We start from the raw sequence: 24282 nt of genomic DNA on the forward strand, positions 1-24282 counted from the left end.
TCCAGAGTCGGCCACCAATAAAAACGAGAGATGAGTTGCAAGGATTTTTTGATGCCCGCATGGCCTGCGAGGTGGGAGGAGTGTCCCCATTTGAGAATCCCGAGACGCTGGCGTGGAGAAACGAAGGTCTTCCCTGGAGGAGTTTGCCTGATGGAGGCTGGAGAAGTGGAGATCAGACAGTCAGGAGGAATGATGTGTTGCGGAGAGACCTCTACTTCAGAGGCATCAGAAGAACGAGAGAGGGCATCGGCCCTAATGTTCTTGTCAGCAGGGCGAAAATGAATTTCAAATTTAAAACGGGCAAAGAACAACGACCACCTGGCCTGGCGAGGGTTCAGTCGTTGGGCAGACTGGAGATAGGAGAGATTCTTGTGATCAGTGTATATGATAACTGGAAATTTTGATCCCTCCAGCAGGTGCCTCCATTCCTCAAGCGCCAATTTAATGGCCAGTAGTTCTCGATCCCCGATGGAGTAGTTTCTCTCCTCCGGAGAGAAGGTCCTAGAAAAAAACCCACAAGTAACAGCATGCCCGGAAGAATTTTTTTGTAGAAGGACAGCTCCAGCTCCCACTGAGGAGGCATCTACCTCCAATAGGAAGGGTTTAGATGGGTCAGGTCTGGAGAGCACGGGCGCAGAAGAAAAGGCAGACTTGAGATGTTTAAATGCGTCTTCCACTTGGGGAGACCAGGACTTGGGATTGGCATTTTTCTTGGTTAAAGCCGCGATAGGAGCCACAATAGTGGAAAAGTGTGGAATAAATTGTCTGTAATAATTGGCGAACCCCAAAAAACGTTGGATAGCACGGAGTCCGGAGGGGCGTGGCCAATCTAAGACGGCAGAGAGTTTATCTGGGTCCATTTGTAGTCCCTGGCCAGAGACCAAGTATCCTAGGAAAGGAAGAGATTGACATTCAAAGAGACATTTCTCCATTTTGGCATAAAGTTGATTGTGCCGAAGTCTCTGAAGAACCATGCGGACATGCTGGCGGTGTTCTTCTAAGTTGGCAGAAAAAATCAGAATATCGTCCAGATAAACCACAACACAGGAATATAGGAGATCACGAAAAATTTCATTAACAAAGTCTTGGAAGACGGCAGGGGCGTTGCACAGGCCAAAGGGCATGACCAGATACTCAAAGTGTCCATCTCTGGTGTTAAATGCAGTCTTCCATTCGTCCCCCTCCCTGATGCGGATGAGATTATAAGCCCCTCTTAAGTCCAGTTTGGTAAAGATGTGGGCACCTTGTAGGCGATCAAAGAGTTCCGAGATAAGAGGTAAGGGGTAGCGTTTTTTTACCGTGATTTTATTAAGTCCGCGGTAATCAATGCAAGGACGTAGGGAGCCATCTTTTTTGGACACAAAAAAAAATCCAGCTCCGGCAGGAGATAAGGACTTGCGGATAAACCCCTTTTTTAAATTTTCCTGGATGTACTCTGACATGGCAAGAGTCTCTGGAGCAGACAGAGGATAGATTCTGCCCCGGGGTGGAGTAGTACCCGGGAGGAGGTCAATAGGACAGTCATAAGGCCTGTGAGGAGGTAAAGTCTCAGCTTGCTTTTTGCAAAAAACGTCAGCATAGTCCATATAAGCCTTAGGAAGACCGGATACAGGGGGAACCACAGGGTCACGGCAGGGAGTACTGGGAACCGGTTTAAGACAGTCCTTGTGACAAGAAGTACCCCAGTTCTTGATTTCTCCTGTGGACCAATCAAGGGTTGGGGAATGGCGTTGAAGCCACGGTAATCCAAGAAGAATTTCAGAAGTGCAGTTGGAGAGGACCAAAAATTAAATTTTTTCGTGATGAGGTCCGATGCACATTAGGAGAGGTTCCGTGCGGTAACGCGCGGTACAGTCCAATCTTTCATTGTTAACAGAATTGATGTAGAGGGGTCTGGCGAGACTGGTCACCGGGATGTTGAACCTGTTGATGAGAGAGGCCAAAATAAAATTTCCTGCAGATCCGGAATCCAAGAAGGCCATAGCAGAGAAGGAGAAGGTAGAGGAAGATATCCGCACAGGCACAGTAAGGCGTGGAGAAGCAGAGTTGACATCAAGAACTGTCTCACCTTTGTGCGGAGTCAGCGTACGTCTTTCCAGGCGGGGAGGACGGATAGGACAATCCTTCAAGAAGTGTTCGGTACCGGCACAGTACAGGCACAGATTCTCCATGCGGAGTCGTGTCCTCTCTTGAGGTGTCAAGCGAGACCGGTCAACTTGCATAGCCTCCACGGCGGGAGGCACAGGAACAGATTGCAGAGGACCAGAGGAGAGAGGAGCCGGGGAGAGAAACCGCCTCGTGCGAACACAGTCCATATCCTGGCGGAGCTCCTGACGCCTTTCGGAAAAACGCATGTCAATGCAGGTGGCAAGATGAATAAGTTCATGCAGGTTAGCAGGAATTTCTCGTGCGGCCAGCACATCTTTAATGTTGCTGGATAGGCCTTTTTTAAAGGTCGCGCAGAGGGCCTCATTATTCCAGGATAATTCGGAGGCAAGAGTATGGAATTGGATGGCGTACTCGCCAACAGAAGAATTACCCTGGACCAGGTTCAGCAGGGCAGTCTCAGCAGAAGAGGCTCGGGCAGGTTCCTCAAAGACACTTCGAATCTCCGTGAAGAAGGAGTGTACAGAGGCAGTGACAGGGTCATTGTGGTCCCAGAGCGGTGTGGCCCATGACTGAGCTTTCCCAGACAGAAGGCTGACTACGAAAGCCACCTTAGACCTTTCAGTAGGAAACTGGTCCGACATCATCTCCAAGTGCAGGGAACATTGCGAAAGAAAGCCACGGCAAAACTTAGGGTTCCCATCAAATTTATCCGGCAAGGATAATCGTAGGCCGGAAGCGGCCACTCGCTGCGGAGGAGGTGCAGGAGCTGGCGGAGGAGATTGTTGCTGGAGCTGTGGTAATAGCTGCTGTAGCATCATGGTCAGTTGAGACAGCTGGTGGCCTTGTTGCGCTATCTGTTGCGACTGCTGGGCGACCACCGTGGTGAGGTCGGCGACAACTGGCAGTGGGACTTCAGCGGGATCCATGGCCGGATCTACTGTCACGATTCGGCTGGCTGGAGGTGGATCCTCTGTGCCAGAGAGGGATTGGCGTGGACCGTGTTGGTGGACCGGTTCTAAGTTGCTACTGGTATTCACCAGAGCCCGCCGCAAAGCGGGATGGTCTTGCAGCGGCGGTAGCAACCAGGTCGTATCCACCAACAATGGCTCAACCTCTCTGACTGCTGAAGATAGGCGCGGTACAAGGGAGTAGACAAGAGCAAGGTCGGACGTAGCAGAAGGTCAGGGCAGGCAGCAAGGATCGTAGTCAGGGGCAACGGCAGGAGGTCTGGAACACAGGCTAGGAACACACAAGGAAACGCTTTCACTGGCACAATGGCAACAAGATCCGGCGAGGGAGTGCAGGGGAAGTGAGGTATAAGTAGGGAGTGCACAGGTGAACACACTGATTAAGTCTGCTGCGCCGTTGATCCCTTGTCGCGAACTCTCTTGCCTTTTTCTTAGTTGCAGTCTCGTTGGGATCTCCCCTCGTCTGAGCATTTTCATTATTTACAGCTATAGCATTTTATGTCCTCCACGCTCGGTTCCCTTGTGGTGTCCTTGCCTACAGGCTTTGAAAGGCTGTGTCGTGGTGGACCTCAGGCGAGGGGTCTTCTCTCCGATATTTACTCTTTGCTTACCCGGCCTATGGGGGATGTCCAGGTATCCCACCGATATATGTCTCGTTGGGAGGAAGCGCTTAATAGGTCTATTACCCTTCCTCAGTGGAAAATAATATGGGAGAGGGCCTCTAGGGCATCCATATGTACTGCTTACAAGGAGACTCAATACAAACTGATTATGGGTTGGTACCATACCCCGGAGTTATTGAATAGACTGAATCCCAGTGTCCCCCCCCAGTGCTGGCGATGTGGGGTGGGTTTGGGTAAGTTGTTTCATATTTTTTGGTCTTGCCCGCTCATCACGGGATATTGGGAGTTAGTGAGTCGCTTACTTTCGGATGTTTTTGGAGTATCGGTCCCTCCTAACCCTCAGGTCTATCTTTTGCACCTCTTGCACTCGGCTCTACCCAAGAGGTTGTTTAAACTGGCTATGCACATTTTTTTGGCGGCTAAGACCTTAGTTGCTAAATGCTGGAAGAGGACTCTTCCTCCCTCTGAGTCAGACCTACTCTCCCGTATTAGTGAAATACGCTCTCTAGAATACCTCACAGCCTCTCTGAATAATACTATCCCCACCTTCCTTTCAGTTTGGGAGCCGTGGGATCGTTTCTCTGACAGGCAACCTCCTTAAGGCGCTACCGAAAACTCTCCCTATCCCCCCCCCTTCCCTCCCTTCCTTCCTTCTCCCCTAATGTGTTTGTGCTTTGGTGTCTTTGTCTCCTTCTGTCTTCTGTTTGTCTTCTCTCTCGGTCCTTCATGTTGGAGAATTTTTCAGTTCTCTCCTTTGAGTAATTCACTATATGGCTTCTTATCTTCTGTATATTTGCTGGGTTGATGGTTTGTCTGCAGTCGGGGCTAATTGTCCCGATGTACAACTGTTTTATTTGTCCTGCTCTCTATATTGGATTGTTACTTACCCCTATTGTGATTGTGCTGGGCTGCGCCCCGGACTCTGATTTGCCTAAGTCTCAGCGGACTCCTGTTTTCTTTTGTGAAAATCTTTAATAAAAATTACAGTTGGAAAAAAAAAAGTCTGCTGCGCCAATCAGTGGCGCAGTGGCCCTTTAAATTGCAGAGACACGGCGCGCGCGCGCCCTAAGGAGCGGGGCCGCGCGCGCCGGGACAAGACACACGGGGAACGAGTCAGGTATGGGAGCCGGGATGCGCATCGCGAGCGGGCGCCTCCCGCATCGCGAATCGCATCCCGGCTGAGAGAGATATTGCAGCGCACCTGGTCAGCAGGTCTGACCGGGGTGCTGCAAATGCGAGGATGCTGCGAGCGCTCCGGGGAGGAGCGGGGACCCGGAGCGCTCGGCGTAACAATAGGAAATAAGATGTCAGATTGCCTGGGTCCCACTGCTGGGGACCCCCGGGATTGCCGCTGCGGCACCCCACTGTCATTACTGCACAGAGCTAGTTCGTTCTGCACGTAATGACGGGCAGTACAGGGGCCGGAGCATCGTAACATCACGGCTCCGCCCCTCATGAAGTCACGGCCCGCCCCCCTCAATAAGAGTCTATGGGAGGCGGCGTGGTGGTCGTCACGCCCCTGACATAGACTTGTATTAAGGGGGCGGGCTGTGATGTCACGAGGGGCGGAGCCATGACGTCACACTGCTCCGTCCCCTGTACCGTCGGTCATTGAGCACAGTTACGCAGAGTGAACTTGCTCTGTGCAGTAATGACAGCGAGGTGCCGCAGCGGCAATCCCGGGGGTCCCCAGCAGCGGGACCGCGGCAATCTGACATCTTATCCCCTATCCTTTGGATAGGGGATAAGATGTCTAGGGGCGGTGTACCCCTTTAATATGGCATATATTGATTAAGTTCAGCATAGTATAACCAGAAAAGATTTTTCATTCACAACAGAAAACCTTTTTATTTTTCTAAGAGGCATCAGTGGTCAGTATTGTTGCCTTGCAGCACGGAGGTCCTCCTGAGATATACTTTCAGCAGGAAAATCAATTGCATGGAGTTTGTTTGTTCAGGTTTCCTTCAGGTTCCCAGTTTCTTCCCTATAAATCATAGGTTAACTGGCTTTCTATGGAAATGGTGCTAGTGTGTGTCTCTAAGATAGTAAAATAGGAATGTAAGTCTATTTGTCTCATGTAGGTTTTAACAATCTCTGAACACTGCCATGGAATATTTTGGTTCTGGATAACAATGAGGGAATAGAAGTAAAATGTAATTTTCAAATTCTATGGACAAAAAATGATAACCTACTTGCTGATATCCCTACTAGAGATGAGTGAACTTTTGAAAAATTCGATTCGGCCGATTCGCTGAATCTATATTAAAACGGCTATTTCTGGACTACAGAGAGCCTCAATAGGGGTGTAGAACACTTATCTTTGTTTTAACACGCATATGGAGTGTACTTGGGGTAGTGAAATAATACTGTTATTCAGAATGACATGCAGATTACAGGCATTGCTCTTAGAATCACTGCCGCAGTGTGGCACAATGACAGAGCCCTGAGGTGGCATCAGTATGAGGAGATAATATAGTGGCTGAATGACACAGCGTGGAGGTGTTGGCAACATGAAGAGACCATGCAATGGCTAAATGACATAGCATGGAGGTGTTGGCAGCATGAGGAGGCCATATAGTGGCTGAATGACACAGTGTGGAGGTGGCATCAGTATGAGGAGACCATATCTTGGCAGAATGACACAGCATGGAGGTGTTGGCAGCATGAGGAGACCATATACTGGCTGAATGAAAAAGCTTGGATGTGGCTGAAGCATGAGGAGACATATAGTGTCTGAATTACACAGCGTGGAGGTGTTGTCAGCATGAGGAGACAATATAGTGGCTGAATGACACAGCGTGGAGGTGTTGGCAGCATGAGGAGACCATATAGTGGCTGAATGACACAGCTTGGATGTGGCTGAAGCATGAGGAGACCATGTAGTGTCTGAATGGCACAGCCTGGAGTTGGCAGCAGCATGAGTAGACACTAGGGCTTCACAATACCTAAGATTAAAAGACGAATTTTGAAATTTAAATTGAAATTTAGGGTAGCTACTGCTACCATAAAAAATGTTTAGGCCCAGACCCAGGCCCAGCAGCATCAGTAAACCATATATTGGCTGAATGACACAGCCTGCAGTTGGCTGAAGCATAAGGAGACCATTTAGTGTCTGAATGGCACAGCCTGGAGTTGGCAGCAGCTTGAGGAGACACTAGGGCTTCACAATACTTAAGATTAAAAGACGAATTTTGAAATTTAAATTTAAGATTTAGGATAGCTAGTGCTACCATCAAATTTTTTTAGGCCCAGACCCAGCGGCATCAGTAAACCATATATTGGCTGAATGACACAGATTGGAGTTGGATGAAGCATCAGGAGACCATATAGTATCTGAATGACACAGCCTGGAGTTGGCTGAAGCATCAGGAGACCATATAGTGTCTGAATGGCACAGCCTGGAATTGCCAGAAGCATGAGGAGACCATAGAAATTTAAGATTTTTAAATTTAAATGTAAGATTTTTAAATTTAAGATTTTGACATTGAAATTAAGGATTTTGAAATTGAAATGTCATTACTCTGCCTGACATACTTATTGTGTCTGTGAGGGGAGTACAATATGTTTTACTACGCTTAAAACAGTATTTGTCTAGAACTGCAGCAGGTGTGTACTATTGGCTGTCCTTTCACAGTATATAGACCCTTGACAGATTAACAGGAACAAAATAGTACACTACTTAGATGTAGGTATGTGGTATGCACTTATGAGGGCAGAAAAATGTGCTACAGTACGCTTAAAAATACTTATTTTTACCTGTGTCCCAGATTCCTTTATAATTAGAAAATGTCAGAATACCACCTGACATTCAAAATAAGAAAATTATACATACGTTCTCTGAAAAAAAAAGATCCTTCATTAGATGATAGTTTGAGTATTGTTTGTTCCAGTGACATTAGCACATCGGAGGAACAGGAAAATATGATACAACTTAATTCTGCTACTGAAGAACCACAACAACGAATGAACGACTTTAAGCCTACTGGACTGAGGAACTTCAAAATGGTAAATCTACCACCTGGGATAGTCAGTCAATTCCAAAAGTCAGTGGTCAGTATCCACAGTTCCCTTTTTCTGATAGTCCTTGGCAATATTCCTTTTATTACTGGAATCAACATGGCAATAATGCTGGGAGAGTAACTCAAGGATACCCACATGTTTCCTACAATACACAGTCAATATATGGAGACCATATAGTGGCTGAATGACACAGCCTGGAGGGGGCTGAAGCATGAGGAGACCATATAGTGTCTGAATGGCACAGCCTGGAGTTGGCTGGAGCATGAGGAGACCATATAGTTGCTGAATGACTCAGCCTGGAGCTAGAAGCAGGATAGGGGAGAAACTAGGGCTTCACAATCCCTAAGATTAAAAGATGAATTTTTAAATCTAAATTGAAGATGTAGGGTAGCTAGTCCTACCATAAAAAATGTTTAGGCCCAGGCCCAGCAGCATCAGTAAACCATATATTGGCTGAATGACACTGCCTGGAGTTGGCTGAAGCATGAGGAGACCATATAGTGTCTGAATGGCACAGCCTGGCGTTGGCAGAAGCATGAGGAGACCATTGAAATTTAAGTTTTTTAAATAGAAATGTAAGATTTTTAACTTGAAATAAAGGATTTTGAAATCGAAATTTTTAGTGTCCCGGGCCCTGGCAAGTGGGTACAAAGGACCAAATCTAACAGGGAGTCACATGGCAGCACTATGACAGAGCCCGGAGGTGGCATCAGTATGAGGAGAAAATATAGTGGCTGAATGGCACAGCCTGGAGTTGGCTGAAGCATGAGAAGAGACCATATAGTGGCTGAATAACTGCCTTGAGTTTCTGGCAGCATGGGGAGACCATATAGTGTCTGAATGGTGCAGGCTGGAGGTGGCTGAAGCATGAGGAGACCATATAGTGGCTGAATGTCACAGCCTGGAGTTTGTGGCAGCATGAAGAGAGGAGACAATAGGGCCTCACAATCTCTAAAAATAAAAGATGAATTTTGTAATTTCCATTGAAAATGTATGGTACCTAGTGCTACATTAAACATATATAGGTAATGTCCTAGGCCCAGCAGCATCACTAAACCATTTTGTTGCGGAATGACACAGACTGGAGCTGGCTGAAGCATGAGGAGACCATATAGTGGCTGAATGACACAGCCTGGAGTTGGCTGAATCATGAGAAGAGACCATATAGTGGCTGAATGACACAGCCTGGAGGTGGCAGTAGCAGCATCAGGAGTCCTGAAAGTGACACGGTGACAGAGTGGTGTGGTGGGTGGTATTACCAGTACCCGGTGATGAAGGTGGGTGAAAAAAGGTCTGATGCAGAGAAATGTTTGTAACTGGGGAGCAGCGCCTTAAATCTGTTTGGCCCTATTTATATTTGTGAAGTGTTGGTGTGGCACCATGGTCAATCTACTCTCATGCATCAGGCATTGGTGGTTAGAAATCCTGGCTGGTCATATATTCGCTAAATTTGCATGTTCGTAATATTCGCGTTTATTTTCACATATGCGAAAATTCGTGTATGCGAAAACGTTTCTATGCGAAACTTAGCATATAAAAAAATTTGCATATGTGAAAATTAGCTTATGCAAATTTCGCATATGCGAAAATTCACACGCCAGTCTCATACAGTAGTATTAGAGCCTTCTTTACACCACACAAGCTGGAAGCAGAGAGGGGGGATCACTGTGATGTGTACTGTGGAAAAAAAAAAAGAATATTCGTAATTACGAATATATAGTGCTATATTCGCGAATATTCTCGAATTCGCGAATATGCGATATTAGCGAATAAAATTCGCATTGCGAATATTCGTGAGCAACACTAGCTGGAAGAAGACATCATGGCGGTCTGAGTCGGACGGGGAAGAAAAGGAAAGAGGACGACGCTGATCAGAAAAGACGTGACTTGTGAGTTCCTTCATGTAGCTGTAATCACTTATATGGGGTATATATCCTGTGTACAGCTGGTATATAATCTCTATATGGTCCTGTATATATAATCTTTTTTGCGCGCATAAGGTGGGGGGGGGGGCCTCCATGTCTATTTTGCTTGGGGCCCCCAAATTCATTCAAACGGCCCTGATGCTGAAGAAAGTAACTGGGAGGTTTATGGCTGCAGTAAAAATCCTTTTCAGTGAAAAAAACACTGCTCTCTGTCCACCAGAACGCTGACGTGACTAGGATGTGAAACGCTGCTGGAATTAGCTTTTCTGTGTAACACACACACACAGCGATGTCCGTCCTATCTCTATGCAGTGTAATAAATGATTTGACGAGCTGCAAAATGGCTGCCAATTATATAGGGCTGTGACATCACAGGGGTAACTGGCTGCTGATAGGCGGCATCCTGCATGTGATTCTGGGTCATCCTGCCTACTTCACTTCCCGCCTTGCCTTCCCACCTCCCCAGCGTCCCTTGCCCCATGTATTGACATGTGGATACACCATTTTAGATGCCCTGGAACGCTGTAAAATGGAGTTAAATGAAACGATTAGCGCGATAGAATCGCGGCAATATTCGCATTTGTTGCAAAGTGAATATTTCATGAAATGCATAACGAATTCGGGTTCGTCAGCTTCGATTTGCTCATCTCTAATCCCTACCTATTGTCACAGATTTCTAAACATTTAAAGCACAATGGTAGCCGTTTTCATATTGACTTACCAGTTGGCTCCCATGTGGTCCCCAGTCGGCATATTGCAGATCTGTATTATTTTTTCCAGGTGGGTTGATATTCCATAGTTTCCTGTAAATGATAATAAAGATTATTGTTAGTACCAGAACTGCTATTATCATTCTTTCGGTATATATTTTGTGTAGAATTACATGGTTTGTTATATTTAAAGGGGTATTCCAGTGTTACATGCTAGTTGTGGTTGCAGATTTGTGAGAATATTTTCCTGGAACTGTAATAATGTTTGGAATATCTCAGAACATGGCCCGTTCCCTAAATATTCATGCTGGTCATGATATTACTTTATTGCTACAATTTGTCCAATCTCTTATAAGAAGGGATTGAAGGATTTTGTGCGTGTGGAATGGTGCCAGGAATACGGAAATGAAACATGTTGATAAAACCAGGACATCTAAACTCTTCATCCTTAGGATCTGCAAGATTTGTAACTATAAGATTTGTAACGTTTCTATTCTCTTCTGACATTTATCTCATCCGACCAACTATTCTCTTCACTGCAGCGTGTTCTGTAATTGAATATTACTTGGGTGTAGGCCAGTCCAAGAATTTCAACGTGATTCAGTTACATTATCATTAACTGTACTTGTGCCTCTCAGCAACCAGCCTTGTAAATATTTAAGCACTAGTAGGGACATTTTTCATCATTGTATGCATAGTCTCCATGGTATTAAAATACTATAGTGCTGCAGATATTGTCACCATGAGCACTTAGGAATAGCGCCAGCATTCATACTTATTGACAATTGTGAAGCCCCTGCGCCATATACAACCGTGTTGGGAAAAACAAGCAGGGCTATAGAGCATCACAGCATGTGAGTCAAATACAAAAAAATCACAGGCACTTTTTAAGACCAGCAATAGTTTCTACCATGCCTTGTTTATTGACAGGACAGATTTATGACAGATTTAAAAGGGTACCCCGAAGCTCAGCATTTAGAACAATCTGTTCTGAATGCTGGAATCCGAACCGGGAGCTTGTGACGTCATGGCCCTGCCCCCTCATTTTATTCCTGGTAGAGGAATAAAATGAGCCGTGTTATTATGAGATGGTGGAAAATCGGTGATGAAAACCATGGCGATATGGGACCAAGGAGTCTCCATAATGGGTAAAGACTGTAAGATTCCTGCAGGTCTCTTTCGAGGAGTTTTGTCACGGGCACAAGTGTCTCTCCCAATATTTCTTCAATTCAAGCCACATTTTTCTATACAGTTGACAATATACTTCTAGACACACAGAATCTATTCAGTATTTTAATCCTATTCATGTAGTCCATTAAAAGGAATCTGTCAGCTACAAATCACTTTCCAAACTTTGCTGGCACTGTTTGATAGCTAAAACCAAAAGTCCCCTTGGACATACACTTTTATAACTGTAAATCTTCAAATTGGTATCATTATGTCCACTTTCTAACTTTTTTGGGCCCCCTGAGGAAGAGACGAAGACGAAGTTGCGGCTGTAGGAGTAGCGGTGGCGATCAGGAGTACCTTCTAATGGGTGAGACACTTTATTATTATCATTAACATGACTAATCTATGCATAGACTGAATAGAGACTGCTTGCATAGTTATAGATACAGGAGGTTACTATAAAGGTAGGATGTTAAAGCACCCTTAGTTGGGGCACAGCATAACTTATATTTAACCCCACGTAAGCTGGAATTGATGTGGCATATATCACTAATGGGTATGCATAGTTGTGTGGCAGAACGGATTGCAAGCCTTTGAGTAATACGCTGTCTAGTGTTCCTATATTATATAGCACTTTATTTCAGTTGTTTCATCTATATGCTTAGTCTACCCTTGTGCTCATTAGCATGCGGGCACGTCCCGCAATGCGAATCCCAGCCCTGCCGGCAGCAGCAGATAATGTGACCATGCGCTCACGGCCAGCATGTGCAGCCGGAGCACATAACGTAACAATACGCACCCCTTTGGTCTCCCCCTCCTTTTACGATTCAGAAAACTCCTGAGAAGGTCACAGTCCAGGATATTCTCCTCAGCTCCTATGATCTCTCCTCAGGACCGTAATCCTCCCAGTCGACCAGAAAAAATTGTTGTCACGATTCGGCTTCCAGGTAGTGGATCCTCTGTGTCAGCGAGGGATTGGCGTGGACCGTGCTAGTGGACCGGTTCTAAGAGGCTACTGGTTTTCACCAGAGCCCGCCGCAAAGCGGGATGGTCTTGCTGCGGCAGTAGCAACCAGGTCGTATCCACTAGCAACGGCTCTACCTCGCTGACTGCTGAGAAGGCGTGGGACAGAAGGACTAGGCAGAGGCAAGGTCAGACGTAGCAGAAGGTCGGGGGCAGGCGGCAAGGTTCGTAGTCAGGATGGGTAGCAGAAGTTCAGGTACACAGGCTTTGGACACACTAAACGCTTTCACTGGCACAAGGCAACAAGATCCGGCAAGGGAGTGCATGGGAGGAGGTCAGATAAAGGCAGGGAGCAGATGGAAGCCAATTAAGCTAATTGGGCCAGGCACCAATCATTGGTGCACTGGCCCTTTAAGTCTCAGAGAGCTGGCGCGCGCGCGCCCTAGAGAGCGGAGCCGCGCGCGCCAGCACATGACAGCAGGGGACCGGGACGGGTAAGTGACCTGGGATGCGATTCGCGAGCGGGCGCGTCCCGCTGTGCGAATCGCATCCCCAACGGCCATGACAGTGCAGCGCTCCCGGTCAGCGGGACTGACCGGGGCGCTGCAGGGAGAAAGACGCCGTGAGCGCTCCGGGGAGGAGCGGGGACCCGGAGCGCTAGGCGTAACAGTACCCCCCCCCCTTAGGTCTCCCCTTCTGTTTGTCCGGTAACTGCCTCCCCTGGGATGAGGACAACGGGAAAGAATGGAGGGTTTCCTCAACGGAAGGCAGTACAGCAGGTGTGGGGATGGGGAGGGAGGGCAGAGGGCGAGGCCTGGCACGGGGCAGTGTGACACCAGGACGGGGGCCATGGGGAGGCACAGAGGCTTGCCTGACGGGACTGGGAGGGGGGGAGAGGCACTTCCTGTGGCAGGCAGAGTCCCAGTTCCTGATCTCCCCGGTGGTCCAATCAATGGTGGGGGAATGAAGCCGGAGCCAAGGCAGACCGAGGAGGACCTCAGAGGTACAGTTGGGGAGAATGAAGAACTCAATCCTCTCAAGGTGGGGTCCAATAGACATGAGGAGGGGCTCTGTGCGGTAACGCACGGTGCAGTCCAATCTGGCTCCGTTGACCGCGGAAATGTAGAGCGGCTTGACGAGACGGGTCACCGGGATGCTGAATTTATTAACAAACGACTCCAAAATAAAATTTCCAGAGGCACCGGAGTCCAAGCAGGCCACGGCTGAGAGGGAGGCGTTGGCTGAAGAAGAAATCCGCACGGGTACCGTGAGACGTGGAGGAGCAGACTTGGAACCAAGAGACGCCACACCCACGTGAGCTGGGTGCGTGCGTGCGTTTCCCAGGCGTGGAGGACGGATAGGGCAATCCACCAAGAAATGCTCGGTACTGGCACAGTAAAGACAGAGATTTTCTTCCCTACGGCGATTCCTCTCTTCCTGGGTCAGGCGAGACCGATCCACTTGCATGGCCTCCTCGGCGGGAGGCCCAGGCGAAGACTGCAAAGGATGCTGTGGGAGAGGTGCCCAGAGATCTAAGTCTTTTTCCTGGCGGAGCTCTTGGTGTCGCTCAGAAAAACGCATGTCAATGCGGGTAGCCAAATGGATGAGTTCTTGGAGGTTGGCAGGAATCTCTCGTGCGGCCAGCACATCCTTGATGCGACTGGATAGGCCTTTTTTAAAGGTCGCGCAGAGAGCCTCATTATTCCAGGATAGTTCAGAAGCAAAAGTACGGAATTGTATGGCGTACTCGCCAACGGAAGAATTACCCTGGACCAGGTTCAACAGGGCAGTCTCGGCAGAAGAAGCTCGGGCTGGCTCCTCGAAGACACTCCGGAGTTCAGCGAAGAAGGCCTGGACTGTGGCTGTGGCAGGATCATTGCGGTCCCAGAGCGGTGTGGCCCAAGACAAGGCCTTTCCTGAAAGAAGGCTTACTACGAACGCCACCTTAGACCGTTCTGAAGGAAACAAGTCCGACAACATCTCCATATGCAGGGAACACTGAGACAAAAATCCACGGCAGAGTTTAGAGTCCCCATCAAATTTGTCCGGCAGGGACAAGCGGAGGTTAGGAGCGGCCACTCGCTGCGGAGGAGGTGCAGGAGCTGGCGGAGGAGATGGTTGCTGCTGTAGCAGAGGCAGAAGTTGCTGTAACATGGCGGTCACCTGCGACAGCTGCTGTCCTTGTTGGGCAATCTGCTGCGATTGCTGAGCGACCACCGTGGGAAGATCAGCGAGACTTGGCAGCGGCACCTCAGCGGGATCCATGGCCGGATCTACTGTCACGATTCGGCTTCCAGGTAGTGGATCCTCTGTGTCAGCGAGGGATTGGCGTGGACCGTGCTAGTGGACCGGTTCTAAGAGGCTACTGGTTTTCACCAGAGCCCGCCGCAAAGCGGGATGGTCTTGCTGCGGCAGTAGCAACCAGGTCGTATCCACTAGCAACGGCTCTACCTCGCTGACTGCTGAGAAGGCGTGGGACAGAAGGACTAGGCAGAGGCAAGGTCAGACGTAGCAGAAGGTCGGGGGCAGGCGGCAAGGTTCGTAGTCAGGATGGGTAGCAGAAGTTCAGGTACACAGGCTTTGGACACACTAAACGCTTTCACTGGCACAAGGCAACAAGATCCGGCAAGGGAGTGCATGGGAGGAGGTCAGATAAAGGCAGGGAGCAGATGGAAGCCAATTAAGCTAATTGGGCCAGGCACCAATCATTGGTGCACTGGCCCTTTAAGTCTCAGAGAGCTGGCGCGCGCGCGCCCTAGAGAGCGGAGCCGCGCGCGCCAGCACATGACAGCAGGGGACCAGGACGGGTAAGTGACCTGGGATGCGATTCGCGAGCGGGCGCGTCCCGCTGTGCGAATCGCATCCCCAACGGCCATGACAGTGCAGCGCTCCCGGTCAGCGGGACTGACCGGGGCGCTGCAGGGAGAAAGACGCCGTGAGCGCTCCGGGGAGGAGCGGGGACCCGGAGCGCTAGGCGTAACAATTGTTTACCTCTCACGGTTTTAGTGGCAAGAATCTCTTTAACTTTGTAGACATCAGAAGAGCCAGAGACAGGTGTGGGGACAAGATTCTTTTGAGAAAACCGGTTTATGACAAGAGGCTTGAGGAGAGAGACGTGTAAGGAATTGGGAATACGTAATGTAGCAGGTAGACGGAGTTTGAAGAAGACAGAATTAATTTTTTGTAGAATCTGGAAGGGACCAAGGTAGCGAGGACCGAGCTTGTAACAGGGTATTTTGAAGCGGATGTACTTGGATGAAAGCCACAACATGTCACCTGGAGAGAAGGACGGAGGAGGTCTTCTACTCTTATCAGCTAGCGCTTTCATGCGTGAAAAAGCCTGGGATAACAACTGTCGGGTCTGTTGCCAGATGGTGTAGAACTCACGGACCAGCTCATCAACAGCAGGCACACAGGAGGAAACTGAGAGAGGAAGAGGAGAACAGAGATGGAGTCCGTAGACAACAAAAAGGGAGACGACCTCGTGGAATCGGAATCCTTATGATTATATGAGAATTCAGCCCAGGGGAGAAGGTCGACCCATTCTTCTTGGGAAGCTGTAACAAAACGCCGAAGATGAGTCTCAAGAATTTGATTAATCCTCTCCACCTTACCGTTGGACTGAATGTGGTAGGCTGAGAAGAAGTCCAGATTGATGTCCGAAAGGTTACAAAGGGCTCGCCAGAACTTAGAGACAAACTGCACACCACGATCCGAAACGATATGCTGAGGAAGCCCATGTAAATGAAAGACATGCAACAAGAAGTACTTCGCCAGCTGTGGGGCAGAAGGAAGACCTGGTAAAGGAATAAAATGAGCCATCATGGAAAACCGATCTACAACAACACAAATGACAGTGTTATTATGAGTTGGTGGCAAATTGATGATGAAATCCATGGTGTTATGAGACCAAGGAGTCTCCGGAAATGGGTAAAGGCTGTAAGAGTCCTGCAGGTCTCGGTCGAGGAGTTTTGTCACAGGCACAAGTTTCACAGGAACAAACAAAATCAGAAACATCAAGATGGGGAAACCAGTAGTGCCGGGAGATTAGGAGTAGAGTCTTGCATATAACAGGATGACCTGCTGTCAAGGAAGAATGACCCCATTTCAGTACCTTGCGTCTCAATCTGGCGGGCCCAAAGGATTTTCCCGGAGGAACTTGCTGAATTTCAGCAGGAGCGTCAGGAATCAAACAAGTCAGGAGGAATAATATGCCTAGTAGTGGAGTCCAAACCAATGACGTCCGAAGACCTGGATAGAGCATCTTCCCTGATGTTCTTATCTGCTGGACGGAAGTGGATGAAGAAGTTGAACCTAGAAAAGAACAGTGACCACCTTGCCTGGCGGGGGTTCAAACGCTGAGCAGACTAAAGGTATAAAAGATTCTTATGGTCAGAGTAGATGCTGACCGGATGAGAAGAACCTTCCAATAAATGTTGCCATTCCTCCAAAGCTAGCTTGATACCGAGGAGTTCACGATCTCCAATGGAGTAAATCCTCTCAGCAGGAGAGAAGGTCTTGGCGAGGAACCCACAAGTTACAGTCTTGCCCTTGGCGTTTTTCTGAGTAAGAATGGCACCCGCTCCAATAGATGAGGCATCAACCTCCAAAGCAAAGGGCCTCTCCAGATCTGGTCTTGTAAGCACAGGAGCAGAGGCAAATGCAGACTTTAAACAGGAGAAGGCCTCTTCAGCCTGAGGCCAAGACTTAGGATTAGAAGTCTTCTTAATGAGAGCCACGATTGGAGCAACCAAGGACAAAAAATGTTGGATAAATTGATGATAATAGCTAGCGAATCCTAGAAAGCATTGAATAGCACGTAGGCCCGAAGGACAAGGCCAAACCAATACTGCAGATGATTTATCTGGATCCATCTGCAGGCACCGATGAGAGACAATGTAGCCAAGAAACGGAAGACTAGACTTCTTGAACAGGCATTTCTCCAGTTTGGCGTAGAGATGATTCTAGTCGCTGAAGAACCAGACGAACATGAGTACGATGAGTACACAGGTGTAGAGAAGATCACGGAAGATATCAGTGACCAACTCTTGGAAAACGGCTGAGGCATTGCAGAGACCAAAAGGCATTACGAGATACTCAAAATGTCCATCATGAGTATTGAAGCCCGTTTTCCATTCATCTCCCTTGCGGATACGAATGAGGTTATACGCTCCACGTAAGTCCAACTTGGAGAAAACCTTTGCACCACGTAGACGGTCAAAAAGTTCTGAGATAAGAGGTAGTGGGTAACGGTTCTTGACCGTGATTTTGTTAAGTCCCCTGTAGTCAATGCATGGACGGAGTGAGCCATCCTTCTTCCCTACAAAGAAGAAACCAGCTCCAGCAGGAGAAGAGGAACTTCGGATAAATCCCTTTTGAAGATTATCCTGAATATACTCAGCCATAGCTTTGGTCTCAGGAACAGATAGAGGGTATATCCTCCCACGAGGAGGAGTTGTACCATGCAGAAGATCTGTAGGGCAGTCGTAAGAACAATATGGAGGCAGAGACTCAGCCTGTTTCTTGCAGAATACATCAGAGAAATCTTGGTAAGGTGGCTGCAGGCCAAGTAAAGGAGGAAGACGAGAAACAACTTTAGGCTGAACAGGTTGGAGGCAAAGATTTTGACAGGATTGTCCCCAGCAAATTATTTTGCCAGTTCTCCAATCCAGTTGCAGAAAATGGCATTGCAGCCAAAGAAGGCCAAGAAGAATCTCTGAAGTACATTGTGGCAGAACATAGAATTCAATCTTTTCTTTATGCAATACACCCACTTGCATGACAAGAGATTCAGTATGGAAGTGAACAATACAGTCCAGATTTTGTCCATTAACAAAAGCTATTTGGCAAAGCTATTTGTTTGTATACACACATTGTTCATACATTGTCTGCTTCATGGAGGTGTTGTTTTAATCAAATGCAGCAATTGCAAAATAGTGCTGCCTCGCTGTATCTGCCTGTCCCTCCAAGCCAGGGAATAAGTTATCAGACTAAGATAAAACAAGCCAGAAGTGAGCCCCTGTAGAGTAAGGAAAGGTAATGCAATCTCTGCTCCTCAGATAACCTCTTTAAAACATACCTCTGATGATGGTCCCCTAGGCAAGATATCTGTTTACATTTCGTGACATCTTTGTAGCCCAAGACTTACCTTGAGATTATTGTTTGTGATCAGGAGATGCATTTGCCAGAAGACCCATACAAGTCTATCTGTCTTCCAGCAAATCTTCTGATTGCAATAGTCTTGGTGCAAATCTTGGGCTAAGAAGGTACCACATAATTCTCCCGTGGAATTTATTTATTTATTTTTTTAAATCAACTTGTGCCAGAAAGTTAAACAGATTTGTAAATTACTTCTTTTAAAAAATCTTAATCCTTCCAATACATTTTATGGGCTGTATTCTACAGAGGAAATGCTTTTCTTTTTGGATTTCTCTGATGTCATGACCACAGTGCTCTCTGCTGACCTCTGTTGTCCATTTTAGGAACTGTCCTGAGCAGCATGTTTGCTATGGGGATTTTCTCCTGCTCCGGACAGTTCCAAAAATGGACAGCAGAGGTCAGCAGAAAGCACTGTGGTCATGACATCAGAGAAATCCAAAAAGAAAAGCATTTCTTCTGTAGTATATAGCACCTAAAAAGTACTGGAAGGGTTAAGATTTTTTAATAGAAGTAATTTACAAATCTGATTAACTTTCTGGCACCTGCTGATTTAAAAAAAAAAAAAAAAGTTTTCCATGGGAGCAGCTGGGACCATCATCGAAGGTATGCTTTAAGTGAAAAAGAGAAGTGCAGACATTTGTTTATATTCATGTGTCAGAAATGAATGCTGTAAGTGTTACTATATTATTTATTGACTATGCTGACAGAACATCAGTTCAATTCTGAGAATCAAAAGTGACAATGAATATGGCTGCACTTTCTGCCTTTCTTTTGTTGAAAATTATGCAAGATTGTTAAAAAAAATCTAAATATGTAAACATTTTTTTTTGTGTTTCTACATTGATTTGCCAGAAGTGTTCTAAGAATTTGTCATGCGCAACATGTCCCTTATTACAACATCCTATCTTATTTCTTATCTGAGATATTTTCCATCATTTCAATTATCATTACACATCTGTGCATGGATCATGTGCATCAGCCATATGTCCAGTACATTTTGCACTATATCTTTTATAACAACGGTCTGCAAAATGAAACTCTTTCTAATATTTAGTATACCTGCATAATCTTACCTGCTCCTGAGATTGTATATAGTATATGATGCAATGTAGGACACTCCTGTAATCTGCAATATATGAAAATTCCAGAGACAAAAAATAAAGTGAGCTTCTGTTAATAACAGTTATTGGGGGGATATTCAAAGAATTTAGCACCACTCTTTTTTGCTTTAGTTGCGCCACATTTGCTAAAAATGTGGCGCACACTATTAGGGCCACATATTCAGATATTTAGCACCCGATTTAGCATCCTGTTTGCCAATATTTAAAAAAGGGGTGAGGATAGGGCCTATTATCACCCTATTTTCAAAGTTTCAGCACAACTTTTTGGCACAATTTTGGCAGTAAATACCAAGTTAACCTGGTATTAAATGATGTGCTATTTTTTGTTTTCTTATGGGAGTGGCACAAATATGCCCCACATTTTCAAAAGCCATGCCCCACTTCTGAAAATCTAGCGTAATAACACTATTAGTGTCCCTAATAAAACAGCACTGTTTACACAAGTCTTTGAATAGTCCCCCCATTGTTTTTAATTTCAGAAATAACTTGACAGGCAAAATAAAAGTAGCCAAATTTACTGGCTAGGTGTAAAACGGTGTTCTGTGCAGTAGTCCCTCGTGGCTCATTATCAATAAGTTTAAACTAATCTCCCATAGGGAGATGGTTTGCACACAGGGATGGTGGTAGGACCGTATACCCTTCTGGACACAGGGGTGGTGACAGGAGCGTATACCCTTCTGTCTGACCACAGTGCTCTCTGTTGACACCTCTGTCCATGTCAGGAACTGTTCAGATCATTATAGGTTTGCTATGGGGATTTGCTCCTGCTCTGGACATGTCAGTTCCTGACATGGACAGAGGTGTCAGCAGAGAGCACTGTGGTCAGACTGGAAAGCAATTCAAAAAGAAAAAAACTTCATCTGGAGCATACAGATGAGACCCGATCCGATCAGATGTTATTAAGCAGGGGAGCGGGCGGCATGTTCCGATCCCCTGCAATGTACAGTAAACTTTCAATTTTAAATTCCGGGACCGAGGAGCCAATCAGGGCTCCTGGCAGGGTTTTAATATAGAAGCGCTGTGGTGGGCAAAGATGTATAGAATTGCTGTGGTGGGTATATATCTGGCCCCTCCAGCGTTTCTATATATCTTTCCCCCTGCTGCGCTATATCAAACTTAGTGCCCGCTGCATTTGAATAAATGTACTGCCCCCCCAGCGCTATTATATATCTATACTGACCCCCGCTGCGCATATACTGACCCCCGCTGCGCATATTTATATATATACTGACCAACCCCCCCAGCTGCGCATATTAATATTCATATTTTCTCCCTCCCCTGGCTGCCAATGAATGAAAACTCTATTAGCGGCGGAGCGGAAGGCTGCTGCCTGCTCACGCTGCTAAGAGTTTGTCATTCATAGCGGGCAGCAGCTGCATATCATGCTGTGGGGGTCAGACATATGGATATATGTCTGACCCTCACATCATACATATACAAATGCCGGCTCACCGCTATGAATGACAAGTAAAGCAGTGCAGGGAGGCTCGCGCTGCTGCTCCTAATAGCTTACTTGTCATTCATAGCGGTGAGCCGGCATTTGTATATGTATCATGTGAGGGTCAGACATATATCCATATGTCTGACCCCCACAGCATGATATGCAGCTGCTGCCCGCTATGAATGACAAACTCTTAGCAGCGTGAGCGGGCAGCAGCCTTCCGCTCCGCCTCTAATAGAGTTTTCATTCATTGGCAGCCAGGGGAGGGAGAGCATGAATATTAATATGCGCAGCTGGGGGGGGGTGAGTATATATATAAATATGCGCAGCAGGGGTCAGTATAGATATATAATAGCGCTGGGGGGGCAGTACATTAAAGCGCAGCATGCACTAAGTTTGATATAGCAGGGGGAAAGATATATAGAAACGCTGGAGGGGCCAGATATATACCCCCCCCCCCCCCCCCCTGCGATTCTATACATCTTTGCCCACCACAGCGCTTCTATATTAAAACCCTGCCAGGAGCCCTGATTGGCTCCTCGGTCCCGGAATTTAAAAATGAAAGTTTACTGTATATTGCAGGGGATCGGAACATGCCGGCCGCTCCCCTGCTTAATAACATCTGATCGGATCGGGTCTCAGAAGTGAGACCCGGTGCGATCAATCCCTCAGCTCCTCTACTACTACCCCCAACATGGAACAGACCCTGTTCCATGATGGTGGTAGTAGTAAAACCACTAATGTAGTCAGAATTTGCAGAGACTTTTTCCTGTCCCACAGAATACATTTTGTACGACAGAAAGAAAGGGAAATTGGGCGACAGATTAGTAAATAGCATCAGAAAAAAAAGGAGTAAAGGACTTGCAAAAACACAAACCGACACTCCACTCTTAGTAAATGAGGGCCAGTGTTTTCCAACCTGTGAGCCTCCAGCTGTTGCAAAACTGCAACTCCCAACATGCATGGTCTGTCTGTGCATGCTGGGAGTTATAGTTTTGCAACAGCTGGAGGCGCACAGGTTGGGAAACACCGAGTTAGGAAAAAGACAATGTTTCCCAACCAGTGAGCCTCCAGTTGTTGCAAAACTACAGCTCCCAGCATACCCAGACAGCCGAAGGGCATGTTAGGAATTGTAGTTATGCAACAACTGGAGGAGAACATTTTGGAGACCACTGTGTAGTAGTGTCCAAACTATAGCCCTACAGATGTTGCAAAACTACAACTCCAAGCATGCTTAGACTGCCCAGGCCTGGGCAGTCTGGGTATGCTTGGAGTTGTAGTTTCGCAACATCTGGAGCGCTACAGTTTTGACACCACTGTATAGTGGTCTCCAAACTGTGCTCTTCAAGAAGTTGCAAAACCACAACTCCCAGCATGCTGAGACTGTCCAGGCATGCTGGGAGTTGTAGTTTGGCAACATCTGAAGGGACAGATGTTACAGAACTATAACTCCCAGCATACCTGGGCAGTCTGGGCATGCTTGGAGTTTTAGTTTTGCAACATCTGGAGGGCTACAGCTTGGGCACCACTATATAGTGATCTCCAAACTGTCGCCCTCCAGATGTTGAAAAACTACAACTCCCAGCATGCCCAGACAGCCTTTGGCTGTCTGGGCATGCTGGGAGTTGTAGTTTGGCAACTCCTAGAAGGCAGCAGTGAAGATCACGTACCACTGATCTTCACTGCTGCCTCCACCGCTGCCTCTGCCGCTGCCTCCGCCGCTGCCTCCGATCCCGCCGCAATCGCTGGTCCCACCGCCTCCTCGTGGACTCCTGTACCCACCGCCATCTTCTCCCTGCTCTGCCCCGACATCCAGGGGCGAGCAGAGCGGGGATTTCAACTTTAACCCTCTTGTCCCCAACTGACATTGGTCGGTTAGTCCTAACCGACCAATGGCAGGGGATAGGAGGAGGTGGCACCACTACCACCTCGCTCCTATCCTTCAGGATGATTTGGGATGTCTCCGACATCTCCGATCATCCCTATTTTCCGGTATATCGGGTCACCAGAGACCCGATCAGCCCGGAATCTCTGCAAATCGACGATCTGAATTGATCGCCGACATGGCCCCCCCCAGACATTGTCACGGGATGCCTGCTGAATGATTTCAGCAGGCATTCCAGTCCGGTCTCCAACCGGCCAGCGGCGGGGACCGAAATTCCCACGGCGTACCCATACGCCCTCAGTCCTTAAGAACTCTAAAACGGACACCCTCAGTCCTTAAGGGGTTAAAGACAGGAGAGCAGGTGACGCTCACAAAATGTGGTGGTATTATTACGTTCTGAAACTGTGTAAGGGAAAGCAAACATTCTTGAGTATAATTAAGTTATATAATTTGAGACAGGCTCTAATTGTTAGATACTTAGCAATGACAAATTTCCCATATTCATCTTCACAGAAGAATTTGTTATCTGAATTGATTAGCAATTATAAGGAGAATCTTCGCGGCTCCTCTGGGCTGTCATTGCCACCCATGCTCCAGGGAGCTCATATATCACACTTCAGCTTCTGCAGTATATAAGCTTTCCTGCAGATTCAGCACAAGTTCATAAATCATAAATGTTTCATTGACATCCACTAATGCATTTAATCACAGTCTGGCACACGAGGTAAAGCAGTGGGTCCGAAACATTTTTCTTGCTACTGTTAACTTGTATTATTCAAAAACTACAAGGAAACCAGAATAAGGGCAGTGTTTATTATAATGGATCCACACAAATGACTGACCATAAGAATAGCTTAACAAATGACAGCTAACAGCTATTTTACATAAACACTCATGTTCAGCTTGTCAAAGTATTCATGTTTATTTTAATAGAGAGAAGAAAAAAATGTAACCATATAGTAATTCCCCCCATATACAGGACCATATTTAGATTTCAATGGGGTCTGCAGGTGACAAAGTAGTCTGGAGAAGTACTGAGGCCTCAGAAATAAACTGAGGGGTCTGGGGCAGTTCTGAGGTCTGGGCCTCTGATGATAAATTCACCTCTCAATCACATACCAGGATTGTAATGCATTGCACAAGACTCCCCCCAACAACCCATGAAGAAAGAAAACTAAGATAACTGTC

The 24282-nt window shown here is 47.1% G+C and overlaps 1 protein-coding gene across 4 annotated transcripts in view; it reads right to left on the reverse strand.

Annotated features, from left to right (window-relative positions):
• Positions 1 to 24282, reverse strand: part of LOC130358644 (inactive dipeptidyl peptidase 10-like) — a 186529-nt gene that overhangs the window by 109350 nt on the left and 52897 nt on the right. For 2 of the 4 annotated variants that reach the window (XR_008889594.1, XM_056562172.1), the window contains exons 6-7: positions 19707 to 19773; positions 10367 to 10448 (exon numbers count right to left, since the gene is read on the reverse strand). Coding sequence is in view for 3 of the 4 variants with exons in the window: in XM_056562172.1 (XP_056418147.1) it covers positions 10367 to 10448; positions 19707 to 19773 (149 nt within the window). In the remaining variant the exon portion in view is untranslated. The remainder of the gene's footprint in view (positions 1 to 10366; positions 10449 to 19706; positions 19774 to 24282) is intronic. The other 2 variants (XM_056562173.1, XM_056562174.1) reach the window with 1 other exon arrangement.

This window comes from Hyla sarda, chromosome 2, assembly GCF_029499605.1.
Source record: "Hyla sarda isolate aHylSar1 chromosome 2, aHylSar1.hap1, whole genome shotgun sequence".
Lineage (NCBI taxonomy): Eukaryota > Metazoa > Chordata > Amphibia > Anura > Hylidae > Hyla > Hyla sarda.